At 39.9% G+C, this 17,516-nt stretch overlaps 1 protein-coding gene across 2 annotated transcripts in view; it reads right to left on the bottom strand.

Moving 5' to 3' along the window:
- Positions 1-13,423, bottom strand: part of GBF1 (golgi brefeldin A resistant guanine nucleotide exchange factor 1) — a 154,114-nt gene extending 140,691 nt beyond the window's left edge. Inside the window, exon 1 of one of the 2 annotated variants that reach the window (XM_070752118.1) lies at positions 13,230-13,423. In XM_070752118.1, coding sequence (XP_070608219.1) covers positions 13,230-13,297 — 68 coding nt within the window. In that variant the 5' untranslated portion in view covers positions 13,298-13,423. The remainder of the gene's footprint in view (positions 1-13,229) is intronic. The other variant, XM_070752119.1, reaches the window with a different exon arrangement.
- Positions 13,424-17,516: the final 4,093 nt, after the last annotated feature.

The following is a 17,516-nucleotide window of genomic DNA, read 5'->3' as shown; positions in this document are numbered from 1 at the left end:
TAGAGAAACAAAATAAACACCATTCTACTCAGAACTGATCAGGCTTTCACCAGATATGTCACAAGCATATCTCTGTTAAGATTTTACCCATGCGAACGCAAAAGCAAACTTTTTAAATGCATTTCCCAAAAAAACATTTAATTTAAAAATATCCAAAAATGCACATCTTAGCCACATCTATACCACAATTCAAGTTGGGATTACGATGGAATCATATTTTAAAATATAACTATTTAAAAAGTGTCAATTGGAAAATCTTGAATTCAGATCTATTCAGCTAAAAATGTGGGGTCGATATTTACCAAATAATACATGGTTTTTAGATATTACTGTATTATTTTATTATGTTACAGCTTAGAAGCAAGAGGGGACAGAGGAGAAAGCTTTGTTAGGCCTCAACCTGAGAACGAACAGGGGTAGTAGACAGTGAATGCAGAGCAGATAACAGGCCAGCAGCTCTGTCAATCATGTATTTATGTATTTATTTATTCATTCATTCATTCATTCAATGTTAATGCCACCCTTCTCCTTAGACTCAGGGCGGCTTACAACATGTTAGCAATAGTGCTTCTTAACAGAGCCAGCATATTGGCCCCACAATCCGGGTCCTCATTTTACCCACCTCAGAAGGATGGAAGGCTGAGTCAACCTTGAGCCGGTGATGAGATTTGAACCGCTGACTTACAGATTTACAGTCAGCTTCAGTGGCCTGCTGTACAGCACTCTACCTGCTGCGCCACCCCGGCTCATGTGATATATCTGCCCACCGCAGAGTAAAGAAGTAAGACAGACCTTCAGAGCTTTCATGTCCTGACATACCTGAACATGTTCACTCTTGAACAAACAGTAGTCTCTACACAAGCATCAAGGGAGTCGGGGTGCTACAATATTGCTGAGAGTGTTTAAAGTTTGAGTAAATTTATATTAATAATTTAATGCTTTTCTTATTAAGGCTAATACACATACAGCGCTATTCTGAGTGATCATCATTCAGAAAAAACACATACACACCCATTGATTTCAATGGGGTTAAACACATGCAATTTTTTGAAACACTCACAGAGTGAGTAAATCAGTGCTTGCACTACTTTTTGATTGCTGCAATAAACGCAGCATTTATCACTACAGTGGTACCTCAACCTAAGAACACCTCTACTTTTTTAGATAAGAACTGGGTGTTCAAGATTTTTTTGCCTCTTCTCAAGAACTATTTTCACCTTACAAACTCGAGCCTCCAAAACTGTAACCAGAAAAGGCAGGGAGAAGCCTCCGTGGGGCCTCTCTAGGAATCTTCTGGGAGGAAACAGGGCCGGAAAAGGCAGAGAGAAGCCTCCGCGGGGCCTCTCTAGGAATCTCCTGGAAGGAACCAGGGCCTCCACCCTCCCTGTGGTTTCCCAATCGCATGCATTATTTGCTTTTACATTGATTCCTATTGGGAAAATTGCTTCTTCTTACAAACTTTTCTACTTAAGAACCTGGTCATGGAACAAATTAAGTTCGTAAGTAGAAGTACCACTGTATTTATATTTTTAAAAGCTGCCATCATTTTCACTAGCGATTAAAAAAACAAATGCACATATAGTGAAAGCTCAGTAAGAAAATGCTGCCAAAACCGCAGTGTTTATCCGTAAACAGCAAAGTCTGTGTGCGCGCTACCTCTTATACTCACTGTATAGTAACAGAGTTATATCTCAAGTAATAATAATAATAATAATAATTTATTAGATTTGTATGCCGCCCCTCTCCGAAGACTCGGGGTGGCTCACAACAATGATAAAAACAATACTATAGTGGCACAAATCTAATATTAAAAGAAATAACTAAAACCCTATCATATTAAAACCAGACAACACATACTGTACTGTAAATCTTTATTTTTTGACCCATATTCCTTACTTAATATTTACTGTATTTTTTTCACACAGCAATGACTGCTACTTCTCAAGGAATAGCATTTTATAATATATGCTGTTGCAATCCATTTGAAAAAAACTGGACGAGAAAAAAATCTTAGGATGGTACAAGATTGGATGTTTCATATAATAAATCTATTAATCAATGCAGGAATGAAAATTTGTGACAGTTGTAGACAGCAACTTGCAAAAGAGAAAAATACTCTGCAGCCAGAAAATTTTGAAGAACCTGTAAATTCCAACAAAGAAGAGTTTTTAAATCGTGATTTAAGAACAGAATATTTGAATAAATCACTTTCTAACATCAAAGAATCGCCGGTTGCAAAAAAGAAAAGAATCCATTATTCAGGTTATTGCCAAAAAAAATTACAAAAAGTTATAAAACAATTGACCCTTGAGCTGGTAGGTGAAACAGTAGAGGGTGAAGGAAAAAATGACACTGATTCAGAGATTATTCTGCAGCTTAAATTTAAATCCACCCATAGGAGAAGTGAACAGTTCGTGATACTGACTACACTACCAAAGAGTTGGACACCCTGGATTTAATGAAGCACAGTGGACCAATCCCAGCAGATGACATGGCTCCCCGAATCAACACAGACTGTGGAAACTTCACACTAGACTTCAAGCATCTTGCTGTGTGTGCCTCTCCATTCTTCCTCCATACTCTGGGTCCTTGGTTTCCAAATGAGATGCAAAAGGTTCCACAGTTGGGGAGCCATGTCATCTGCTGGTGTTGGTCCACTGTGTTTCATGAAGTCCAGGGTCAACGCAGCCATCTACATGACATTTTGGAGCACTTCATGCTTCCTTTTGCGCTCGAGCTTTATGGGGATGCTGACTTCAATTTTCCAACAGGACTTGGCAGTTGCCCACACTGTCAAATGCACCAAAACCTGGTTCAAAGACCGTAGGATTATTGTGCTTGATTGGCCAGCAAATTCACCTGACCTGAACCCCATATGGGGCATTGCAAAGAGAAAGATGAGAGACATGACACCGAACAATGCAGAAAGCACTGAAGGCCGCTATTGAAGCATCCTGGCCTTTCATGATACCTCAGCAGTGCCACGGGCTGAGAGGCCCAGATCAAGATCTGATCAAGATATGCATGCTTATACTTTTTCAAAGTCCGATATTGTTCTATGTACAATCTTTGTTTTATTGATCACATGTAATATTCTAATTTTCTGAGATGGTGGATTTAGGGTTTTCATGAGCTGTACCCCATAATCATTACATGTATGACAAATCACAGCTTGAACTATCTTGCCTTGCATGTAATGAGTCTCTCTCACTCAATTGTGTCAACCCCTAACCCCCAACATTTCTCCCTTAGACTCTCCACGATTGACCTCTCCAGGTTCCTAAGAGGCCAGTAACGGGCGTACATAAGTGCACTGGTGTGCCTTTTGTCCCCTGTCCAATTGTCTTTCCTTTCTCTCACTTATCATATATATTTTCTTTCTTTCATATATCCTCTCCTCTAAGTTCACTTTACCCTTATATATATTACTACATGTCTATTTTTCTTCCTATGTATTTGTGTATTGGACAAATGAATAAATAAATAAATAAATAATGTTTCATCTTTTAAATTGCATTACTGAAATAAATGAACCTTTTGCATGATATCCTATTTTTTTTAATTTCACCTGCATAAGGAAGCATAAAGAAAAATGATTTGGTTTTTCTTTTCTTCTTTTTAAACTTTGACAATCAGCTGTTGTAGCTTTTTCCTCCTTTTGGTGCTGGAATTTAGAAATGGAACACCATCTACTGGCCAAAGACAATACTATATTATTATGTGGTTGGAAAGGATCTTAGAAAAAAAAGTTATGGTTGATAAAAAAAGAAGAGAAAGTCAGAAGTGATAAGAAGAGAAATAAAGTGAAAGGCCAACAACATCTGGAAGGCTGCCTTTTTGCTTTTGCTTTTTTATTTACTTGCTTTTTGGTGGATTGGGAGTAACTGGTGAGTCTTTTCAAAGCTTTCAAAGTAGTGTGGATTATAAATAATTGGAATTGCGCTTGAAACTGAACACCTATTTCTGCGAATTAAACAAACACAGGGAAATTTGGTGGCCCGTTCTGGATTACAAATACTATTTGATAGAATACTTTATGAGCAGGAAGAAGAAAAATTAAACAAGACCTACAAATTTAAATAATTCCGAGGGAACAAAACTGCGGACTTTGAGGATTACAAATACTGTGGATTTTAAGGAACAGTTCAGGGATTGAGCAAATTCTTCTAATATTGGCTTTTGGGTGTTTTTGGACACTTGGGACACTGGGATCTGGGTGGATTACTGAATACCTTTTTAGCCCACTGAAATAAAGCAAAGGAAAAACAAACATAACCCAAATAGAAATACTATTAATACTTCAATATATCCATATCCAGGAAGCTATCACAAGGAACCATAAGGAGATAATGGAACTAATGCACAACACAGATGTGAGACCAGGAAACCTCCAGCAAATGATTTATTTATTTACTTATTTACTTATTTATTTATTTGCTTATTTATTTATTTACTTACTTACTTACTTACTTACTTACTTACTTACTTATTTATTAGATTTGTATGCCGCCCCTCTCCGAAGACTCGAGGCGGCTAACAACAATATAAAAAGACAATGTAAACAAATCTAATATTAAAAACAATCTAAAAAACCCCAATTTAAAGAACCACTCATACATACAAGCATACCATGTATAAATTCTATAAGTCTAGGGGGAAGGGAAATTTCAATTCCCCCATGCCTGATGACAGAGGTGGGTTTTAAGGAGCTTGCGAAAGGCAAGGAGAGTGGGGGCAACTCTGATATCTATGAAAAATGAACAAAAAATCTAGACAATGGAAGAGAATTCAGAAGGAGGAGAGGAAAGAATAGAGGAGATAAATCAACAAATGACTACAAACAGATAAAGACACAGAAGAAACAGTAAAAACTTTTGGAATAGAGCAGGTAGATTATTTCTCAAGAGGCTAAAATATAGAAATATGCGAAGAGAAAGATTCCCTAGAAGGGATAATAGAGTTATTGATGGGTGTTTTAGAGAATAGACAGCAAGAGGCAGATGTGGAGGCAGAGGAAATACTTAGACTAAACATGAATGATGTACAGGGACACAGGATTCCAAGGTAGGTACACGGGAAATAGATCAAAAAGTCAATGAGTTGAAATACTAAAAAGGATAAGGGATGATGGGTAGATACAGAATACCTCTTAATATGGGGTTTGTTTTAATTAGAAAATAGAGCTAGAATTTAGAAACTGGGAAAATGTTTTTATCCATACTGTCATATTGTATGTTACTACGTATATATAAATGTTAGAGGTTAAAAGACTACTGCTATGTATGCTTAAATAGTAAAGGGCAGGGGATGATGGATACATACATAATACTTATTAATATGGGAATTTTTGATAGGCATATTGTTTTATTAAACATAAAGACTAAAACATACAATGAATGGTCTAGTGAAGAGAAGGACCAGAGGAAACATGAAAGTAGTGTTCCAATATTTGAGGGGTTGCCACAGACAGGAAGGGATCAAGGTATTTTCCAAGGTACCTGAAGGCCAGACAAGGAATAATGGCTAGAAACTGAACAAGGAGAAATTCAACCTAGAAATAAGGAGGAACTTTCTGACAGTGAGAACAATCAACCAATGGAAGTTGTGGGAGCTTCATCACTAAAAGCTTAGAAGAAGAGACTCCACTGCCATTTGTCAAAAATGGTAGGGCCTCCTGTTTGGGCAGAGGGTTGGACTACCAAGAAGGTCCCTTCCAAATCTGTTAATCTGTAAACAATGGGTAAACCCTTCCATCTTTGAGCATGTAGGTAGTTCTCATCCTACTACCATTTGTTCAGTGGCCATTCAAAATTAGGATGATGCTGAATAAATGGACTTATGATCCTTGCCTGAATATCAGATTGTTACAGAGGTTGGTGCATATAACTTTGGGAGCGCTACAACTCCCTTATCCACACTATGGGCCAAGAGGCATCAGCCAGCTAGGCTTCTCAGAAACGAGTCAAAAGCCTGCAAACTGGAGTCACTTTGTGTGCACTTTGTATGAAGCCAGTCTCATTCAGGATGGATGAGTGGCTAGATAGGAAGAAAACCCAAGGCTTAAAATTTTAACATGATGCTTAAGATTTTTGCTTAAGCGTCAAACTGATTTTAGTGAGAAAAAGTTCTAGATAAAATTCCCATCCTAGAGATTTTATTTGATGAAAGATTCTTAGAAATTCATATTATATCAATTCTTGAAAAAGATACAAAGCATTCTGAAAAAATAAGTGTACCATATCTATCTCCAAATCTCCACTAGATTGTCCAACATATAAAAAGACTTTGGTAATTTGTCCTGATTAAGTTTGGTTTATCTTATTTATTTATTTATTTATTTAATCAAATTGTGGAACTATTTCCAATACCCCAGTTCATGTACCAGTTTGGTCCATAAGATTATTAAAGAACTTCATTTTATGCTCACTTGGAACATAAGCAATAACAATTATTTAATAACTAAAGATTTAATCTGTTGCATTTGAACCGCAATTGCAATGTTTTATCTACTGGATTCATCAGTAAACAATAATTTCAGTTTTAATTGTGGATTAATTTACAAAATTATTAATCTTTTAAGTCCATTGATATAAATTCTTCACTCATGGTTTTATAGATCAAATATTTCACATCTTTTGTTATATTTCTTGTAAACAAATTACATCTTGTTTCAATTGTCTCACATTATTTATTAATTAAATTTGGACTCTGGGCGGCTTACAACAATAAAACCACAATGCCAAGCTGACTTACTCTATAATAAATACCCAGTGACTTCACACTGGAGACAATATTAGACCAGGAAAACCCGAGTTTCCATTTTAACTAAACTACCTGAATATATATACATGAAGGTGTCTGGCTTCTTGACCTTTCTGAAAGTGGACTTTCACTGGATAAGAAACTGCATTTCCTCCCAAAAACCCCTCCTGCGCCAGCCAACAATCAAAAATGGCGGAAGGTTTCTCTTTTCTGGACTCGGTTGCCCAGCAAAGCCCCATCGAGGGGGTCTTCGACCCTCCGTGGATGCGTCTCGAGCAGGCGTTCAAGCCTTTGCTGAGTCAGAGCTCTTTCCGAACCATACAAGGCAAACGAGGAAGGGGGAGGAAATCGGGCCCAAAACTCCGCTGCCCAAAGCCTTCCTCAGCTCCCCAAACCGTGTGGCACGTCCCTTCCACCAACTCCCTCATGATACCAGTGCCCTCCGCCCACCTCTTTGGCTTCACTTTCTCTCTCCTAATAATTGTTCTGTCTGGGTCACTCCGGAAGCTATGACCAACCCAAAAAGATAAGCCAGACACACCGGTAGAATCCAAACACAGTTTTATAATGGTAAAGAGAAAAGAAGCCAACAGAAAATGTCCTTACAAATCAGGAAAACACTGGAACTCCAAATAGATACACGAAGGCAATTGTTCATACAAAAACACAGGATCCTTGATGACAAACGAGGCTGTTGCTAACAGGCACAAACCTCCCACTGGTCTTCAAGACTGCTGGGCCACGAGCCAGGAACAGAAACGCTGAGACAATGCAGATAACAGCAACTCCACTCTGATAACACTCCACACTGCCGAAAGAGTTTGCCTGCCTTATAAACCCTTCCCTGCTAATGAGGACCACACCCAACCCCCTGGTGTTCCTCATTCAACACTGATAATAGTTCTTCAATTGATTCCTCCTTTGATCTATGCGTCTCTGTCCCATACTAATGACAGCTTGTGCTTCGTCATCCAATGACTCCAGAGACTCTAGAGAATCCAAGCTACTGGCTTGAGAGAGCCCCTCCCCAGGGCTCCCAGGCCTTTCTTCCTCGTCACTTTCCTCTCCGCTCTCATCCTCCCCCGGGCATGGAGCCAGCAGAGATGCAGCTGGTCTTTCATCTGACTCAGGCTGAACCACAAAAATAATGAAGTCTTTTTTCTTTTTTTAGGAGCATTTACTTCATTTATATTCCATGATAAAAATTTGTAGTCTACATCAGGGTAAAAGTTCACCAAATTGCTTCACTGTGGCTCCCAAAATATAAATAACTAGGTTTATTAAACACATTCCTAAAAAGCAAATTTTATACATCACCATATAAACCAGTTCTATTGGCAAAACATCATGAAGACATTTAATGGGTTTTTATACCCACAAAAGGAAACTTACAAATTCAAGACATTGCTGAATGGCACTTTCAGCAATCTTAGTCAAAATTAAAAATTGTTGCTACATTGCAATGGGAAGGCCTAAGTCTTATCACAAACTTTGGGGCTAAATGGAGAATGTCATGCTAAATTCATGAAAGTTCTAGAAGAGTAAAACATATACAGTAGTACCTCGTGATACGAACCCCTCATCTTATGAACTTTTTCAGATACGAACCTGGGGTTCAGGATTTTTGTGCCTCTTCTTACGAACTTTTTTCGCCTTACAAACCCGCCGCCGCGAACGCCGAACCCAGAAGTTCGGCAAAAGTTTGGGTTTGGCGTTCGGGTGGCCACTGAGAAACGACGCCGCCTGGCTGTCACCTTTGCAGAAGAGCGCGGAGCTGTCAGCCGGTCGGGAGGCTCAAATGGACGTGTGGAATCCCAATAGGGAATTCCATGGGCGGAGCTTTGACGTCATGGAGACGTCCTTCCTGGCCAGCCGAAATGTGGACTCCAGGAAGGACGTCTTCGTGACGTCAAAGCTCTGCCCATGGAATTCCCTATTGGGATTCCTCACCTCCGTTTGAGCCTCCCGACCGGCCAACAGCTCCGCAACTCTTCTGCAAAGTTGACAGCCGGGCGGCGGGGCTTCTCGGCGGCCTCCTGAACCCAAACCCGAACTTTTGCCAAACTTTTCGGGTTCGGCGGTTGGGAGAACGCCGAGAAGCGCCCGGCTGTTTCAAAAGGTGATAGCTGAGCGACAACGCCCAGCAGAGTGCCGTTTTTGCGGGTGGGGGGGTTCCTTTCACGCATTAATCCGTTTTACATTTGTTTCCTATGGGAAACATTGCTTCACCTTATGGACTTTTCACTTTACGAACCACCTCCCGGAACCAATTAAGTTCATAAGACGAGGTATCACTGTATAGGAAAAAACAGAGCAAAAGAAAATTGTCCTCAAGAAACATAGATCCCAAACAATTTAGAGTTCTGAAGGAAACCAACAGCCCAAGCAGTTTTATCCACTCCCAAAACCAGTTTTCTATCCCAAAACAAAATAATAGATCAAACAAATGTCACAAGCTATATCTAGTTATTACTTTGAAAAGGCAAAGAAGAGGCAAAGAAGAGAGGCACAGAAACTATGAAATCTTGAGCCAGTTCAGGCAGGCAGGTTTTTAGGCAGTATCAGTGCACCAACATAATTCCTATTATATCCCAGAAATGAAAGCAACATTATTTAATATACTAGAGCTATATGAAGTACAGTATAGCTAGTAATACAAGGACTATTCAATTTCAAATATCATTCTATTTACTATCTCAATAATATCACATTATCCAAATATCTCCAACATACTACTGACACTGCCTGTTTACAGCTTCTGGAATTTGGCTCAAAACGTCACTTTTACGGACTCAGCATTTTGCAACCCTTTACTTGAAGTCTCCTAAAGCCCCCAATTTTTAGTCTTTTGAACTAAAATTCTGCAGAGCATAGTTTTATATCATAAAGAAACTATGTGCCAAATTTCATCAAAATCTGAGGTGGTAAGGTGGGGATGATCTTTAAAATTGTTCCACTTGACACGGAATGACTCATTTAATACAAAACTTTTGAGTAGATGAACTGGGCTACCAAACAAGTAAAGCAGCTATAATATACCATGTTTTATTAATAGAAAGAAAATGTCCTTGCTGTGGAATACATACATACATATATTTTTTAGCAATTTACATGTGGCATAAACCCTTAAGTTTTTACTGATGGCACCTTGACAAGTCATAGAGTATGGAGATAATTGGGCAGGCTGGGTTTACACCAACAAATTGTTGAATAATATAGTATGATAGTTTTCTGTAGGTTGGGAAATACAAAGAAAAAGGCATGCATCAAGTCTGCAGTAAGCTGGATATATCTATTTTATCTTTTTGGAACACAACTCCTAAACTAAATATAAATCAGTAAGATTTTATTAGCATCTGGACATATTAGCAATCCCATTTAGAATGCCATCTACTCATCAGAGCAACAAACTGTCTTGTGTAACAGGCTATGATGTCTAATTAATAACAAAATAATGTGGGTGACCTTCAATAATGTGCCTAAACAAGAATCTGCAATCTCATATTTGATAACTTCATACAACCTAAAACAAGCTAAAATAGCAGAGCGAGAAAACAAAAATTGCAATATTTCTACGTCCCACAAAAATAATGAAGACAAGCTGTATTCAAGTACAGTATTTAAACAAATGACATAATCAGCATCTTGGGCAATATAATTTATAGAGCCTCTACAGACAGAGTTCTAAATATCCCAATTCATGCTATAATCAACCTTTTTTAATATCCAACAATTATTTTAAATAAATCAAGATTGTATATAACTAGATTTGAATGAATAATGAATAGGGGTCATGGTTACACTCCATATCTAACTGAATTGAGAAATGCATTCATTTAAACATTGTGATAAATAATAATAATAATAATTTATTAGATTTGTATGCCGCCCCTCTCCAAAGACTCGGGGCGGCTCACAACAAACAATAAAACAATATATATAGGCACAAATCTAATATTAAGGAAAAAAACTAAAAACCCTATCATAATTAAAAACCAAACAGCACATACATACCAAACATAAATTATAATAAGCCTGGGGGAAAGGTGTCTCATAACAGATAAGGTGTCTCATAACAGATAAGTCATAACATGGTTCAAAACTACCCAAGACCATTAATTCAGTGCAAGGTGATTCTTAAAGCTATTTCCTTATCTATAATTTATACTGCATTCTAGCATTTTTTATCTACAAAAGGTAGATAAAGTGGCAGAACCATCTTCTAGGAGAAGGGAAACTGACTCCAAACCTCCACTCCCTTGTGACTATATCCATCATTGGAAAAGGCTTCAGGGGTGAACCTTGAAGCAAAATCCAGAGTCCCGGAAGCAGTTCTACAGCCACATTCTGATAACTCCTGCAACATAGCTGGAAAATCAATTGTATTGGTTTTGCCATTCCATTTCAGAGACGTGGAGAGTGGGGATCTGCTGCTTGAGTAACAGTCTATCCTCCATACTAACCTACCCAGGCCTCCTACTCTGGAGAACTTACTCCAACTTTGCATATGGCATTTTAGGAACTCTTTCTAGAGCACGATACCATAGCCTTTTGAGACTGAAGGATGCCAACGATGAGCATTTTTTCCAGCAGTCGTTCACCACGGAGGCAATATGAACCTTTCTTTGCTACTGTTCCAGCAGCTCAATAATGGCTAGAACTTAGGTAATTCTTTTAGACATTGGAAGAGGATAGGGAGATATTTTCAATGAATGGAAGAAACTCCACAAAGGTGTGTTCTGACTCAGGTCCCAAGATCGAAATCCATACCGAACTATAGAACAGGAAAGAGCTGTCAAAAGCAGCATCACTCTTTCAGACTTCACTTTAAACCAGACAGCTGATCATCACCTGGCTCCCAATCTGTCTGTACAGAAGTACAGTACCTCTTTTCCTTTTTCCCCCTGCAGATTTCTGCAATTCCCAAGACGTCTTCCTCAAACCCCCAGGTCTGCAAGGGTCGTGCGTAAGCACACCATTGCATCTACCCTGTCCTACTGTCCAAAATTACCTATACCTCCTTTATTATTGTGTGTTCAATTTCTATGCCACCCATCTCCTATTCCCAATAAGTCTTCCTCAAACCCCCAAAACTTTAATCTTAGACTGTCACTCCATTCCTAAGAGGTCTGCAAGGGTCGTGCATAAGCACACCATTACACCTACCGCCCCTGTCCTACTGTCCAAATTTACCTATACGTCCTTTATTATTGTGTGTTCAATTTGTATGCCACCCATCTCCCATTCCCAATAAGTCTTCCTCAACCCCCCCCCCAAACTTTAATCTTAGACTGTCACCCCATTCCTAAGAAGTCTGCAAGGGTTGTGCATTAGCGCACCGTTGCACCTACCGTCCCTGTCCTACTGTCCAAATTTACCTATACAGTACCTCCTTTATTATTATTTGTTCAATTTGTAGGCTGCCCATCTCCCTGGGGATTCTATGAGGCTCTAGGCCAGTGGTTCTCAACTTTTTTAATGCCGCGACCCCTTAATACAGTTCCTTATGTTGTGGTGACCCCCAACCATAAGTCCAGCGCCAATTCTCCCAACAGAGCTTTAAGCTGATTGGCAGGGAGGTCAGAGGGACACCCCCACTGTAAACGCCTGATTGGTCGGATTGTAAAAATATGTTCCAAAGCGCCAGAATAGAAGCTTTCGTTCCTAACACCATGGGAAATTTGTCTTTTCTCATGGTCTTAAGCGATCCCTGCAAACTGGTCGTTCGACCCCCCCCAAAGGGGTCCTGACCCCCCAGGTTGAGAACCGCTGCTCTCGGCCAGTGTTTCCCAACCTTGTCAACTTGAAGAGATCTGGACTTCAACTCCCAGAATTCCCCAGCCAGCATTTGCTGGCTGGGGAATTCTGGGAGTTGAAGTCCAAATATCTTCAAGTTGCCATGGTTGGGAAATACTGCTCTAGGATACTCTGCTTATTATTTATGTTTATACCATACCTATTAACTTGTACACGTTTTGGCAAATAAAATAAACAAAAATAAATAAAGCCACTCAACAAAAAGTAAAGATTTCCTTGTTCGACAACGGGTGGAGGGAGGGACCCCGTTCTAGCTCCGAAACCCGGGCCTGGTCCAGCGAAACCGCCAGTTTTCCAAAAAAAAATTCTTTAATAAAAGGGATAGGCCAGCTGCCATTGGGCTATATTGCCAAGGAGTGAGTTCACACAGCGCAATAAGTGACCCGCTCCTAAGTCCGCCGTACTTTTCCACGCCTCGCCTTCGCGGAAGACTCGCTAACCTCCGAGGTCTCCAGCGGCCCGACACTCCCGCCCCGTTCCCAGGACTGGAAGTCGGTAGGAAAACAACCCCTCAGGCGGCGGTGCGGGAAAACCACGCCGCTCGAATTTTGGACTCGCTGGTAGCAGGAGCGGCCCCCGGTCGGAGAGGCCGAAGCCCAACCGGAGCCACTGGCCGCTCTAGCCCTCCCGTCGTCCCCCTCCTCGCTCACCCTTCCATCCAGCCGGCGTCGTTCAAAACGGGGCCCGCTTTGGCGGGCGTCGACAGGCGCCTTGGCATTTCGGGAGTCCGGTCGGCCGCCACAGGCCCTTGTCGCCGAAGACAGGCGACCTCGAAGCCGCAAGCAAACGCCGGCTCCGCTCTTTCCTCTGACGTGGAAACCGATCACAACCGAACATGCTGCGTGACGCTAAAAAGGGGAGGGGGCAGTTCAAAGAGCCAATCGGGGATCAACTTGAGGTGACAGAAGATCTGTTCTCCAATGAAATCGACGGATGGTACCGAGGGACGGGCTGAAGTTTTGGTATTATAAGGAAGACTCTGTAGAAAAACCAATCGGATACGAGATGAGTTTAATTGACACGTCATTTACACGTCTGATACCAAACCTTTCTTAAGAAAATAGGACAGTTAAGGTGCACGGTTGTGGCGATTTGTAATCTAGGTCAGAGGTCTCCTACCTTGGCAACTTTAAGCCTAGAGGACTTCAACTCCCAGAATTCCCCAGCCAGCTGGCTAGGGAATTCTGGGAGTTGAAGTCCTCTAGGCTGGCTAGGGAATTCTGGGAGTTGAAGTCCTCCAGGTTTAAAGTTGCCACTGTTGAAGACCCCTGAGCTAAGTAGCAGTTCAGTGGTGTAAATAATTTTGCAACCAGTTCACGCATGCCCCAAGGTTACCAGTTCTAAGAATGATATCATTGATGTTATTGGATGGCGGGACCCAGGGGAAGAGCCTTCTCTGTGGCGGCCCCGGCCCTCTGGAACCAACTCCCCCCAGAGATTAGAACTGCCCCCACCCTCCTTGCCTTTCGTAAACAACTTAAAACCCACCTCTGCCGCCAGGCATGGGGGAATTGAGATCCTCTTTTCCCCTAGGCCTTTACAATTCTATGCATGGTATGTATGTATGCATGTTTGGTTTTTATATTAATAGATTTTTAATCATCAATACCAAATTACTATTGTACACTGTTTTATTGTCGCTGTTAGCCGCCCCAAGTCTCTGGAGAGGGGCGGCATACAAATCCAATAAATAAATAAATAAATAAATAATGTGCTCCATCTGGGTCTACCTGCATCCCTGTGAGTTGGAGGCTTAAGGTGTTTTACATAGAAGGATGGCTCAGCAGTCATTATTACTTTGTATCCTCAGCTGGAAAATACCTTTGCACCCTTTCCACTGCAGACAATGCTATGATGGTTCTTTGGAAAATAGTTCTATTTACCTTCTTGTCAAAGCAAAGTGCTATGGGAACAGACTGAGATATGTGTCTCAGTGCCAAAGTAGCATTTATCCTATGTGTTTCAGATAGCAAGTTCTTTGTCAAGTTCATTCAAATTATAATATCCGAAAGTTATCAGAATTTTTGACTGAGGGTCTACTGCCCCGTGTGCATTGACATTTTGAGGGCCATCACTTCATTTGCTTGTGATATTTTACCAAAATATATTTCTGTCAATACCTGAATGATGGTCAAGTTCTGCTAGATCACATTCTAACAGGATTTATGATAATCTTTCTCTCTGAAGATGAAAAAAGATACACTTACACTGAAATATACACAGAAAATGCAGAATCATCATTTTTATATTACATTAGTTTGTTTGATTGATTTCTATAGCCACCTAACTCAGCAAATAACTGGGTGGCTCACAATTAAAAAAACATAGAATTGAAATCCTATTTTTTTTTAAAATATAACACTTAAAACCATTAAAACAAAAAAACATCAACAAGGTTAATTTGAATACAGTACATACAAAGCAAGACATCTGGCCAAGAGGCAAGTCCCTTGGCACAGAGAGACATAGTTTTTAAACTTTATGGAAGGCTAATAGAGTTGTGGCCATTCTAATCTCCAAAGGGAGGATTTTTGGTTTAATTTATTGTCATTGCACATAGTACAACAAAATTAAATGCCGTCTTCAGTGTGCATTATATTTATAAAAATAATAACACGAATATACAATGGTACCTCTAAAGAAGACCTCTACTTATGAACGTTTCTAGATAAGAACCGGGTGTTCAAGATTTTTTTGCCTCTTCTCAAGAACCATTTTCCACTTACAAACCCGAGCCTCCGAAACTGTGACTGGAAAAGGCAGGGAGAAGCCTCTGTGGAGCCTCTCTAGGAATCTCCTGGGAGGAAACAGGGCCGGAAAAGGCAGGTGGAGGCCTTCGTGGGGCCTCTCTAGGAATCTCCTGGGAGGAAACAGGGCCTCCACCCTCCCTGTGGTTTTCCCAATCGCAGGCATTATTTGCTTTTACATTGATTCCTATGGGAAAAATTGCTTCTTCTTACAAACTTTTCTACTTAAGAACCTGGTCACGGAATGAATTAAGTTCGTAGAGGTATCACTGTACAGTACATCATTTACACTCTGTAAAATTGAAATTGAAAACCTGGTATTGCACTATACTGTAGAATTCAATATGGTTATTAGCCTGGGATAGATTCAACCTATTTGTCCTTGTCCTGTCCTGTCTGCCAGATGGTAATAGTTAAAAAAAAAGAGTGCCCAGGATGAGAGGGATCTTTAAGAATGTTTTGAACATTCTTAATGCAGCTGGAGCTGTGAAGCTCTTCCAAAGAGGGGACAGGGCAACCAATCATCCTCTGGGTAATTATGTTGACCCTCTGGAGCACTGTCCTATATGCCACTGTGCAATTGGCAAACCATACACAGATGCAGTAAGTTAAAATACTCTCCATGGTGCAGTGGTAGATGGACATCAGCAGTTTTTCATTCAGTTGTTGTTTCCTGAGAAGTCTCAGGTAGTATAATCTCTGCTGGGCTCTTCTGACGGGAAACTGATCGACAACCAATGCAGACTGCGGAGTGTTGGTGTGACATGGGCAACCTGAAGCTGGTGATGAGATTTGAACCACTGACCTATATGGAACTATCCCCTGTCCACCCCCCCTGCCACGCCCCAAAGTCAAAAAGGCTGGGGAACTCTAAGATAGAAGAAGTGAAGAGCTACCAAAATTTTTACTACCACACTGTGACCGTGGTTTATGCAGGACGCGCTGCATTTTCTTTCAACGTCTTTCAATGCAAATTGGGTTCTCTGGGGTGGAGTTCCATTTTCGTTCCCTCCGCCGGGCAGTAGCCTACCCCTGGATAGAAGTAATTAACTATCCCATGTTTAGAGGAAGAGGAAAGATATTCCTTTTCTCCAAATACTGCAAGGGAGTTTGGAACAAAAACATTAGCCTTGTCCTTTGTTTTATTAAAATCTGATTTGTAAGCAACCAAGGTTTATGTGTGATACTCAACTTTAATTTACATTAAGAACTCTAGCCTATACTGTAATGACTTTCCTTGTAAGTCTTCCTATTAATTAATAAGAGTTTATACACATACAAGCCATTATTCCACTAATTCTGGATAACTAAGAAGTATGTACGTATCAAAATGGTAAATAATCTAATTTACCATAGCTTGCAACACAAATTAACTGAACAGAGCCCTCATTTCCTTCATAAAAGGCAAGTGCATCCATTGGATATCTCAACTAGATTATCAACAACATGCTTATCAATATCCTATTCAAGGAAATTTCACCCTATTTAGTGAATGCTGAATTTTAAATGTTTATACAATATAAAGGCAAAAATGAAACTAGAAAAGTTTTGTATCAAAATAATTATATATTTGAGGGTGGTTAAAATTAGTTTTGGAGCAATCAGAGGAATTAACCTTAGTGCACTTTAGTCTAACAATATATAGAACCACGTTTAAGGTAAGAAAACCAATTACAAACATTTGTTATAAATTATGAAATGTCTTGGAGAATGCTTAAATCTTTGAGGTGGTCATCAGTCTAGGAGACAGCTTTTCAACGGCAGGGAAGTACAGTGCTCAAGAAAATAAAGGGAACACTTAAAAAACAGAATATAACTTCAAGTAAATCAAACTTCTGTAAAATCAAACCCTCCAATTAGGAAGCAACACTGATTGAGAGTCAATTTCACATGCTGTTCTGCAAATGGAATAGTTGTGCAAATTCAGATCCAGGATGTGTTATTTGAGTGTTCCCTTTATTTTATTTATTTTTTGAGCAGTATATTTAATAAGAATAATAATTTATTAGATTTGTATGCCCCCCCTCTCCAAAGACTCCTAAGATTTAGAATAGAACAGAATCAGAATAGCCAGAATAAAAAGAAAAGAATCTATCTTTGACTTGTATTGCACCATACATTTTTAAAAAGTAAAAGCACACTACTTGGCATTTTGCCCTGTCCTATTTTTCCTCACATTTCCTCGAAAGG

The sequence above is a fragment of the Erythrolamprus reginae genome, chromosome 5 (genome assembly GCF_031021105.1).
Source record: "Erythrolamprus reginae isolate rEryReg1 chromosome 5, rEryReg1.hap1, whole genome shotgun sequence".
NCBI classification, from domain to species: Eukaryota; Metazoa; Chordata; class Lepidosauria; order Squamata; family Dipsadidae; genus Erythrolamprus; species Erythrolamprus reginae.
The sequence above is the reverse complement of the archived record's forward strand: the minus strand, read 5'-3'. Positions and strand labels throughout refer to the sequence as shown.